This window comes from Acanthopagrus latus, chromosome 22, assembly GCF_904848185.1.
Source record: "Acanthopagrus latus isolate v.2019 chromosome 22, fAcaLat1.1, whole genome shotgun sequence".
Taxonomy (NCBI): Eukaryota; Metazoa; Chordata; class Actinopteri; order Spariformes; family Sparidae; genus Acanthopagrus; species Acanthopagrus latus.
Window position 1 is genome coordinate 10,554,757 of NC_051060.1, and position 12,421 is coordinate 10,567,177.

At 41.5% G+C, this 12,421-nt stretch overlaps 1 protein-coding gene across 1 annotated transcript in view; it reads left to right on the forward strand.

Moving 5' to 3' along the window:
- susd6 (sushi domain containing 6) overlaps window positions 1-12,421 on the forward strand; it is a 34,667-nt gene that overhangs the window by 704 nt on the left and 21,542 nt on the right. Inside the window, exon 2 of the mRNA XM_037085772.1 lies at window positions 6,692-6,877. Coding sequence (XP_036941667.1) covers window positions 6,733-6,877 — 145 coding nt within the window. The 5' untranslated portion in view covers window positions 6,692-6,732. The remainder of the gene's footprint in view (window positions 1-6,691; window positions 6,878-12,421) is intronic.

Below are 12,421 nucleotides of genomic sequence, written 5' to 3' on the forward strand. Positions count from 1 at the left end.
TGTATTGTTACATTCTGGTCATGTGAACAACAATAAGTAGAAGCTAGCTGAGTGACGGAAAAACGTCGCGTTGAATCCTGATTTTATGGCGTATTAACGACAGACTTACTGTAACAAATATCTTACAGCTCTAGCCAGTGTGTTGCCGTGGTTGTGTCTTTGTTTTTGTCTGAGTGTGTGTGTGTGTGTGTGTGTGTGTGTGTGTGTGTGTCGTCCTGGCAGCCCACCACACTCTTTGTTTAAATAGCTCGCAGTACAGTTGCACGTGTCGAAGCGTGTGACTCTGCCTCAGAGCTGCAATGAAGCCAGTTGAGCACGTTTCATGCAGTTACAGGGCTCGTATTATTGTTATGATCATTATTTTTGAATCTCGAGGGTCTGCCTGCCTGCTCGGATGTTCCCAACGCTGTAATTTCCTACAACCGCTTCATGTTCCAGTAAAAGTTTGAGTCGTTTCCTGTTGGCTTTCATGAGGAAAGATATGACACATAACAAAAGCAAAATGTCAGGGAAGTCCAGATGTGAGCTGTTGCTTATCATCGTAATGAAGACTAAACATTTTGGGAGACCCTTTGAGCCAAGGAGAGGAAGGTAATGTTCCCCCTTAAAGCAAACAGCCTTTTGAGTTGGCTAATGTTTTGATCAAATCATGGTGCACCACATGTTGTTGTAGAGCTAGGTTTGGGGATATGATCTGCATTCTTAGAGACAGTTTTGCCACACAGTTTATACTGTGGTAGCTATCCTTGCTTTATTGTGTTTTAGTTTAGATATTTTTACTTCCTTGATGTGATGGGGTTTAGACAAAAACATTCAATCCCTTTTATCCACTGAGGGTCTCTCAATGTTCAAACGTCCGAACTGCTTTTTAACACAATTATCACTGTTGTAAATGAATTCAGCCCGCCTACAATACGATTTTTGCTGGTAAACATAATTTTATGCAAGGCAATGTGTCTTTATGTGCTTGCTTATGCTATTTTTATTATGTTTTTAATCACACTAAACTGTCATTGCTGTATTTTCAGCGTTCGACAATATCCGATGTTTTCATAATATCTCAAGGGCAGCTTATTTATCTGGACAAAACTGATTAGAGTACTTTTTTTAATGTCTCATAATCACTCACTTGACTCCCATTGTTCAGACTGACACAATTTGCTTCTACACATTGTCCACATTCTGGAGCAACAAGCAGATATACAATGTGCAGCTTTAATGATTCTCAATTTAAAACCCATTGTGTTGCTGCAGTGAGATTTTTATAACTCCCAGTCTGGCATTCAGAGGCTTTTTCTGTTTGACAACATAGCTTAGAGAAAACATCTTGTGAGTTAAGATAAGAGCACTGTGTTTGGCTCCAATCCCATTCTCGGATATCCCAGCCTTTCACCGCTGTCCACATAACATTTGACAGCATTTCTCAATTTTTTTTTGTATGTTTCCTGTGTATTCTCATGTTTCATTTAGCTCCTCTCCCCTTATGCTCTGTCTCTCTGCTCTCTTTTTCTCTCATCTCCATCTTCCTGTCTCTTTTTGTCCCCATCCTTACGGCAGTACAGAGGGATGCTCAGCCACTGTGGGGCTTAACACTACATAATACTTAATAACAAAGACTCCTTTCTGTGCTGCCATGCAGAGCCCCATCTCTGGGCTCCCTCCGCAGGCCCAGGCGGGCTTTACCAGCAGCAGTAGCAGCACTGGGGCCTATCGGGTGGAAATCTCCTCCCGGCTGTTTCTTTGGCACACTGAGTCCTCTCTGTTCCCGGACACATGCCTGTGCTGCTGCTCGCCTTGGCTCCCTTTGCATTCCAGGAGCCCCTGGCAGCTGAAAAATTGCAGAAGCAGCCTGTTGGCTGGCTGGTTGTCTCACTGGTGTCTGAAGTGGAGAGTTGCACAGGTTTTTCCCCATGTGGTGGACTAAATAGACAAAGTATTTATTCTTTATGAACCTCTACTTTCTTAATGTAGTGGGCAGAAGCTTATCTCACGGAATTGTCAAATACCATTGCTATTTTCAGAAAAGTTCTCAAGAGCTGCAACACACAATTATTTGAATTGGTAACTAGGATTACACAGTTGATCAAAATGTCTACTACATCCAAATCACAAAAGTGTGTAATTCTTTGATAATGGTAAAGTGTTTGACAAAACAGCATTATAATAAAGTACTGTAGTGCAGCAAAGCCTATAATTCTTGTTCTCAGATGTAAATCATATTTATTTGGCACAAACAGACAAATAATATTGTGATTTTGATAGTTATTGGTCGGTGAAAATGAAAATCAGAATGCCCCAGTGGTTATATATTTTTTCAGTGTAAGATTAATAAAGCAGTTTTGACCTTGAAGAAGCAGCAAATTTGCATTTTTATCATTTTTTGCTTGATATGTACAAAAGACTGACGAATACAGTATTTTGGTAACCTACAAGTGCTGCAACCTGTCCAGATGTTTTGTTCCCCACAAACTAGACTGGAAATTGCCCAAAGGCCTCCTTAAAAATGTCATTTGGTGTCATGTTTACAAATGATGAATCACAGATTGAATCGCAGTCACTAGCTTGGCAGCCTGTGAACGTGGTATTATAGTTAGTGCAGCGGTTATGGCATTGTTTCTGTTTTCATCAAAGAAGCAACTACCAACCACACAGGACAAATCATAGTTATTCTTTAATTTAGTTGATAATAAAGACCTAAAAGCAGACCGAAATGCTACCCGGCTTCTGGATCACCAGTCAGCCTTCAGTTTCCTTAAAGATTTCACGACCAGTTGCAGACAAAATGGCATAATAAATGCGGTTTGCAGAGAACCAATCTAAACGCAGATGGTGTTGTTATTCTATAGCCAGTGCACTGTGTAATCAATCATAATGATACCTTTAAGTCATATTTTAAATACTCTGGAACCAAAACATCGAGCATAACAACATATGTCTTGATAAATCATTGAAAAAGAATAGGACTGACGTTAAACATAAAGATATGTTGTAAGAAAATAAATGTCTTCATTTTCATCTGGCCCAGCATGATGTTGAGTTTCAACACTGCTTTTTAGTGGACAACTTCTGGGCATCTTTGTTCTGGTTGTGGCAGTAATTCCCGCCTAACAATGCCATTTTCCACCGTCTTGTTCAAATCTGACAGTGAGCTGCAACACTCTATTTAATTATTAAAAGAAGTTCCAGCCACTCAGAACCTTACTTATTATGAAACAAGGAAGTTGGCTTGTTCTTTTGTATGAAACAAGGTCGTGTTTGCCTTTCTTGCAACATCTATGTGTCATTTAGGAGCCATTGGTGCTTCAAAGCCAATAACACATATTGTAATAACACCAATTTAATGGCTTGAATGTCAGCCATTTAAAATGGCTTTGAAATTATGCCGGTAACTATTGAAACATGCACTGTTTGACTGTACACACACCAACGTCATTACAAGCCATAAACTGTGACCTGGATAAGCTAATGTTACCTGGTTACTTGCAGCTGTAGGCAGGAAGTGTTTGTTTGAGGTTGACACAACAGTATGTTCCAGGAAAAAGAAACAAAATCTCATGAAGGTTTAAAAATAGCAGTGCAGTCTTTAATGTGATGTGTCAAGCTAATCATCTGACAGGAAAAACAGAGAGATGCAAGTTAGAAACTATCTGTCATGTTAGTAATCAATTAAAAGCATGAACGAGAAGTCAGAGCATTAAAAGATCAGCTAAAATACATTTTTAAGGCTCTGAGCTATCTTGTTCCAGCTAATTGTAATGCTCTGTTTTGTGAGATACCTTAGCACTGCGCTAATGACTTTCCCCTTTCTTAGACGCTCTTGTGTGAAAGCAATTAGCCTGATTCTGCTTAAGTTTTCAGTTTGCAAACACACTGGATAGTCAATACTCTGCCCTCAGCTCTCTCAGGAGGTCATTCCTGCATTACAAATGCCATCCTAAGTGGTTGTTTACATCCCAACAAGCGTCTTTGAAAAGAAAGCATGTTACTTTTTGTCTTGACTTTGATTTTTATCTGACATTGATATTTCTAAGATTTTCATCTGGCAAGAACATCGTCCGTGTTAGTTACATAGGGCATCTCTGTAACCCAGTGCTTTGATCCCAACATGGACAAATGAGAAAGCGTCTATGGATCAAATGGCTGGCACAGGTCCCCTGCATGTGTTTTTGACTGTCTGCCCTTTGGCTCAACGCGAGACTCAAACTGTCCTGCCAAAACCGACTCACGTCACTCTCTCCTGCTGCCTTGCTCCACATGCAGGTATGGCTCTCCATCCTATTATTGTGGCATCACAAAGGTGGGAGGAAGAAGGGGGTCCAGTTCTATGTCTGGAAAGTAGCTAACCCTTCTTTCCTGCTTCACCTTTTTTCATTTAAAATTCCAAAACAATGCAAAAAGTATGGCTGATTTCACATATCTTATGATTGCGATATGATCCATGCATAGTTGGAATGATAATTTTTGCATCCAGATTTTCCTTTTCACTCAAAAAAACAGATTAAAATCATAATGATGTGAAATTAGTTTGAGCCTGTACAAAACAAATATGTTGTCTTGCATCTGGAGAACAGGATTTGTAGGCCAGGTGTGCTCTGCAGCACAACAGTACTACCTGTAATGCTGTTACCCTCTGTGATTTGGATATTGCACTTGGTCATATTGCATTTTGTGCAGCCCTACCTAACTACGTACTGGTTGTGCATGTGTGTTTCCATTCACTTTCCCCATCACAGTAGTTCTGGGTCGTCCGTGGCAGTGCCAGTAGCCACGCAGCCGATCTGCAATCAAATTCGTGGCTCTCTAAGTGCAGCCATACCATTACCGTAGCCATTAGCTCAGCAGTCTTGTGTGGCTGTAATGGGCCCTCTGCCTGCTCTTGAGGATATGCTGCCTGGCAGCAAGCAAGTTCCTTAAAAAATGCAACTACTGCTACTTTATCCCACTCTATCTGAAACAACATGACCTAGCCTATGTGCACATGTGCACCTGCATTTCATTTATGTAATGACAGTGTGAGCCTTGTTGTATCCCCCCAATCAACTGACAAATGCTTTTAAGAAGTTAGTTACGTTGGTATCATGGAGAGTAGTTTGTGAAGAGAGGATGAGGCTGTGCATGTGGTTTGTGTTTTTCCTAACTGTGGTGCCATTTAAAGGTGTCTCATAGTAACACTGCTGTCATCCAGCTGTTATCAAAATTCACTGTTTCCACTGTCACAGCAGATGCCACTTAACCAAACCCACATCAAAGAATAAGTGGCAATAATGGCTGTATGTTGCATTGCCCGTGTCACGACCAAGAAACTGTATTTCACCGTACCGCAGTGACCACAGATGACGGCCTACTTTTATGTATTGCACCTGTGTAAGCAGTAGTCTGTATTCGTTGTTCAAAATGAATTATTTTTCTGTTTCGCTTATTGTGCATCACCACTGATTCTACATGCTCAATTGGCCAAAAAGCCGGCAGTAAGGGCCGAATAGTGTCAATGGTGAGGGACAAACCGCAACAAATAGTGCCACGGACGCTCACTTATGACCCCAACATAGGCAGAAATGTCAATGCCTTTATTATATGTAGATTTGAACTTAGACAAACAGAGTAACAACATTTGTTGCAGTCAATGCAGTAATATATGCTAGAAGGAACAAAACAAAAGCTTATTAGGCTGATGTAGTTTGCATTTTATACAGAACGTTGAACAAGCTGCTAAAGAATACAGGAGATATATCAGAATAAAGCACCTGATGTATTTTACATAATTGAGACATCAAACTCCATCATAGCATATGGCAGAGTAGCATCACAGCTGAGCAGAGGGTGGTATGGCATCTGTTTTTTCATTCAACTGTAAAGTACTGTTCCCTCATTATCACATCTCTTTTATAATTACATTTAAGGAAATTCTGCATCAGAAGTTTTCATCTACATTTATTAATGCACAAACTTACATATATTTGCTGCTCAGGCACCAGGGAGCAGTCGGAGCCATAGACGTATTGAAATGTTATTTATTTTATGATGAAGCTTGAGGAAAATGCGGCCCTCTCTCCGCGTCGAGACTTTCACTAAAGTTACAGTTGTAATCACTGTTTTGTTTTGTGCTCTCTCTCTCTCTCTCTCTCTCTCTCTCTCTCGCTCTCTCTCTCGCTCTCTCTCTCTCTCTCTCTCTCTCTCTCTCTCTTACAAGCTTTTAGTCTCTCTTGCCCTAAAGCTGCTACCTCATCAGCAGCAGGGATCTTTTCCATGTTACATCATCTACAGCAGAGTGTAATTCCTGGTTTATTTAGTTAGATCTTGTGGCAGGACGTACGAACGTAGTCATGGAGGGGAGATCAGAGAAAGTCTGTGGTGGTTTTTTGAATAGAGAGCTGGAAATTGTTTGTCTGGGACCTGGTTAAATAGCAGGATGCCATTTAAGGAACTGAAACATGAGAAGAGGAAGTACATGTAGACTCATTCATGCCATCGTTATTATCAGTAAACCAACTGTTACTTGATGACGTGCAGAGACGGCCTTCTCTCCGTCACTGTCTCGCTCTCTTAAAGTCTTTACAGCTCTCTCACTCTATTCCCTCCTGTCTCTCTGTGTTGCTTTTGGTTACATAATCCTCGCTGAATGTTGATAGTAATCCGCGTCCTTTCCCTCCCCCTCCCTCTCTATCCCTTCCTCTCTATGTGGCCTGGACAGGTTAAGCCGTAGAGGACTCTCGCTGGTCGCCGGAGGAAAAGATGTGCGATGGAATGGTAGCGTTTCAGACGAGAACCCTTTCCTCCTCTTCTTCCTCTTCCTTCACCTCCTCCTCTCGAGCCCACAGGCTGGCTGCCTCCGTGCTTCTCCTCCTCTTCACCCTGCTCCCTCATGGTCACGCATCAGGTAAGACACAGACACACATACCCACACATATTTTTCTGCTCCCGTATGCTACACATTGATTGATCTTTGCCCATTTTTTGTGAATTGATCGAGGTTATTTCCCCCCACTGTCTTGCAGGTCAGTTAGATTAAAGTGGCTTCCTTTTACCCTTGGTTTGGTCAGGTTGGTCTGCCTCCGAGCGGCAGCTGAGAGCTCAATCTCACACACTCTGCGTATCCATTCACTGCCCTAATGAGTCACAACAGTGTTCCTCCGCTATTGAGTGAAATATAGACATGATGTTGTCTGCGGTCACATTGCTGTCATAAGGTTTTAATCAGCCGTGACATTTACAGTCCTGTGAGAGCTTTTAGCACGAATAGCCAGCTCTGGTCATTACTCCACAACAACCCTCAGATCAGGTTTTGTATTTCAGCCTCAGATCTAAGATTATTATCTGAGTGTGAGGTATCAGGTTTTCAAATTGAACTGATTGTTGTTTAGTGGAGGAAAATTTTGTTCATACTTGGAAGTCAAAGTAAACACAAGAAGTTCAAGAATACATCAAGCATCAGGGGACATGCAGAGCTTGTGTTTCTTCAAAAGAAATACAATCTTGATGACTTGTACTCACTGAACCCCTTCACTTGTGCCAGCTTTCCTTTCACTTCAGCCCTCCAATGTTCCAGTCCCCTCCTCCCCAAACAAACACACACTACCTACCCACGTGAACAACCCACACACACGCGCGCACACACACACACACACACACACACACACACACACACACACACACACACACACACACACACACACACACACACACTCACACTCTCCCCTCACATATCCAGCTTGTGAAATGTGCCAGATGTCCTTGCCACAGAGAGGAGGCGGACTGTGTATGTGTGAATAATGTGTGTGAGTGGTGGTATAAGGCTCTGGGTTGTTTTTAAAGTGTTAATTGATTTCCTTTCCTAAATGTCTGCAATGAGGGGGTGGGGGTGGGGGGTGGGGGGAGGAAACCGTTGAGCCCTAGTGTATCCTCTCTCTCTTTCTTTCTCTATCTCTCTGTCTCTCTCTGTCTTATGTAATACACATGATTCATGTAGAGCCCAGAGGGGCTGGTATCACGCTCACGTTCTGCATCCAACACACTCACAAACACACACTGCCTACCAATACCAAGGAAATGTGTCCTCAAATCCCCAGCCCACGTGCTCTGTGCACTGTGTTTGTGTATATACTTGTGTGTGCATGTGTGCAAATCGCTCCACTCACTGTGGTTATTCATGGATGGTATGCATGTAACATACACTATCAGAACACCCAAAAAATCTGTTAGGCAGGGTATCAAGAGGCTGTGTCGACAAATGTTTTTGACTGTTTTTGCATTACGTTGGGACAAATGTGCTCTCAAGAATTTCATTACAGTACCCGTATTAGACCTGTGCCTTTAAGCCTGTCAGTCAACTGATGGAAAAGGACAGTTTCCTAGACTCCACGTTCACTCCAAAGACTTTTTTCAACTGGCAGTGCGATTTATGAACTGACTGAAGCTTTCTAGATCCTACTGTCTCATTAGCTTCTTGAAGGAATTTCCATGGACAACACGCCCAGACAAACACACGTTTTATTGTTCATAGTTTCCTTTGTTTTCATTTTGCCACTGGCATTATTTTATGTTGTAATTACTTTTCCAAAATGTAATGGAAAATTCTAAATGGTACTTTGAGTGAACTGACTGGTTATTTGTAGGTGTTGTCATACCTGTGTTTTTCTTGCACGATTACTTCCTTATTGTTTGCAAGAAGTTGTTTATGCTGACTCACAGCTTGAGAGTTCAGGCTCATCAAAATGGTGTACAACACTTGATATTTGCTTTCTCGCATTAAATGAATATAAGCTAAAAAATATATTAACACCATCTGGGAAGCTGTGTTGAAATATATCTCTTCCCTGACTTGCTAATGATGAATGTGTACAGTGGGGGGGTTTGGAATTTTTCAATTCATGCGCTGTAGTATGAACTTAAATATTTAATCAAACATCACAAGCTACTTCTATTCAGAAAGGAAAGACGATAACAGAAATAACAGAAACAAACAAAAACCCACTGCTCATTTCAAATAGTTTTCATGTTGTTTTGCTTTTAAAAATGATTATTGATGATAAAAATGGGTTTGTTTCCTTTCAGTAGAAGACAATAAAAGTGGATTTAAATCAGAACAGCTCAAATGGAAATATTAGAAGCGATAACAGCAATTGCAACACTCAAACAACAAAAAACATGACTAGCAACACTGACAACATGAATATATGAAATTAAACCTATAATGAGACATATTACCATCGGGGTGCGACACTTGTTTAAAAGCTTTAAATTCATTGTGTTATTAGTTCTGCTGTTCGCTTGCCGCCATCTCTCCTCTGCTCTCTATACATAATTCACACAGGTAATCCCTTGACGTGTTCCAGGGATGGAGATTGCTCTGGAAATTTTCATGAATATGAAATTTCATCACTGCTGACAGGCTTATTCCAGACTCATACAAATAGCAGTGTGCTTTGTGAATAGAAATGGATGATAAAAAAAATATACTGTACAGCATTTACATACAAGTGCTGAGCTCTAAACACCAGAGACCAGCATACAGCACAGAGCAGCCTCTATTTCGAGTCTGTGGAGTTTGATGTGTCACTTTAACTCATTTTTTGTGGATATTATTCTTTTTGGAAATAAGGCCTTTGAGTGATAGGAAATAAGATGTAGAGACAGGATGATACACCATAAGGGTTGAGGGACCCTTTGCTCCCATTTTGACTCGCTTAACAAAGAAAGGAAAAGCTTTAAGTTCCTGCATTGGAGACTTCATGTTCTCAGAGGAAAGGTCAGGACAACAATTTCTTATATCTCTTAATGCGCTCTGTTAGAACACAATCACAAACCTGCTGGGGCTGAGGTATTTTTAGAGCCAATCACAGTCCAAGTCATGTCATGTCTTTTTTTTAATGTGTCATTTAGTTGTTGAGTGTAAACAAGATTACCAGCAGGGTATCTGCTGAGCTAATGTAAATGTTGCACTCAAATTTGTGTTTGCGATTACTGTGTATGATAACATTTGTGTTTATAATTCAGGACAGTCTTCCAAAAATAGCAACATGCTCAACAAAAACATCCTCTGCATTCAAGCTGGATGCCAGTAAACAGACACAGCAACAAAGCAGCACCTTGGGTTTTGTGTACTGTTTGCTAAGGATAAATGGCTTCAGACTGGAGGATTTTCAGGGCACAGTGCAAATATTGCTTGTTTCGTGACTTTTCTGAGTCTATCTGACATCCCACTAATGTTGGCTGCATAGAGCTAAGTTCCTAATATGGTGACAATTCCTTAGAGTGAGCCTTTGTGGTTTGTTCCAGAGGAAGTGGTCCTAGACAGTGAGTCAGAAAGAGTAAAGATGAAAACTAGGAGCGCCAAAGGGTCTGTTCACATGATCACACACCATGTTTTTTGCTCTAACAGTGTTATATACCAGGAGGTAAAAAGACTTGCGTGATTCTTGTGGGTCCACTTAAATAGATAAACGATACCCTCTGAAAAGCCATTGTCTTGTGAAGTTGAGTTAAAGCTGGACAGGAAAGTGCCAGTGAGGACCAGAAGTCTCCCACAAACAAGCCTGCTGTGTGCTCTGTGTGGCGGTGACGTTTATGTATGTTCATGTGTGAGAACGGGAAATGGCTTTCAGTGGGCTTGGAAGAAAAGTGGAGTCAATAGGGTAGAGAAGAGAGCAAGGTGAAAGGGGGTGGGGGAGCAAGAGAAGGGGCAGAGAGCTGCCTTTGCAATTTCCTCTGAGATTTGTGTTTGTTTTTGACAATTGATTGTTATCCATTCTTGGCTTGAGTTGAATACATTTTTCTCCACCCGATGAAGGCGTATTGCACAGACAGATCCCTTTGATTTGGCAGGTCTTGCATCAGTGTGATGGACCTAACCAATGATATAAGGATGTTTGCTTGTAAGTTGAGTTGCTTAAAAAAAGTGCTTGACAACTCCCTTTTTCTCTGTAATAACAGAGTAGACTCCAGTGGCTAGCATAGCGTCATTGCTCTGACCACAGAGGAAAATATCTGAATGGGCCACCATGCCCTACTTCTGGCATCTTAAACAGCTGTAGTCTTTGAAACTTGTTGCTTTCTGAAGCCAAACAAAATCGTGTGGCTGTACAAAAAACCCCAACCAACAGTGTGCAGACACACTTGCACACTGTTGGTTTCTCCTCGCAGAACGTTTGCTAGATAGGCTGGGTTTACAAACATTGCAGCCCAAGGGGATGGGGGAACAGTGGGTCCAGTGCAATTAACTGTTCAGAATAGTCCCCTGAAGTCCTGTTAGCATGGCTGTTAGCAGGCAGGCAGGAGTAAAGTAATAAGTTGGCTACTGGCTCCTTTCTGAAATGTGAGAACAAAGAGGGCTTTTAGGGGGGTGTTGGAAGCCACAGGCCAAACCACTGCAAGCTGCTGCCCCGCTAGATCACCAGTCTGCAATTAGGACTGCGAACTGTGTGTGTGTGTGTGCGTGCGCGCGCGCGTGTGTGTGACTGAGTATATTGAGCCTAGCGCAGCCCCCTTTTCTGTGATGTCTCTGTTCTTCCTTCTTGCTCTCTTTAAGGCTTTAGCCATTAGCCAGGTGAGACCAGAGCCCATTAGAGGCCGTTGGTTGAATCCATCAGCCTTTCTCTTTCATTACCTGTGTGTTTATCACTTGAGCCATCACTTTCTGCTCTCACCCTTTGCCATTTAACAGCTCTCACACCCGATCAGGCCCTGAAGGGAAACTTTAAACGCCTCACCAGATAGAAAAAAAAAAAAATACTCCATGGAAACAGATACTGCAGTGCAGACAGGCGACACAGTACCGTTTCATTCACTTTGAATGGTTGATCAGACAGTTCCATTACTTGGTGAAGATCACAGATGGCCGGGATTATTGTAAGCTACACAGCACCTTGTAACGCTAAGCTTATTATCAGACGTGATTTTTATTTTTTGAATCCCATTTTTTTATTACTTCTATGAAGATTTGATTTACCATTCTGTGTCTGTCATCATATTTTTGTATTATACAGAGTTTTTGCAGTTTTTTTGTGTGTGGTGTGCTATTTGCCATTTTGTTATTCCTCCCCTGGTGACAGTTGCCATGTGGTAAAGGTTAATGAATGTCAAAACAAGGGAGTGGTGGCACTGGCACACAACCGGTCAAATCTGATAACATACAAAATAGTTTAAGATACATGGAGCAGCATTTATAAACCAGCTCTCTTACTGCTTATTCGCTAATGCAATATTAAATATGATAATATTAAAAAGCCAGTTACTTTTAAAAACGTCATACTTTGCATTGTTCAAAGCTTTGTTTTCTCCGGCACTTGAGGATTATTCTGAAGTTACATTAAAGCCGGAGAGACCAGATTTGTAAATTGTTTTTTCTGTGAAACGTGTGCAGTTGTCTGAAGAAGCAGGCAGTCATAATGATTTCCAAAGGGCCTCATCTGTGGGACCAGCCTGC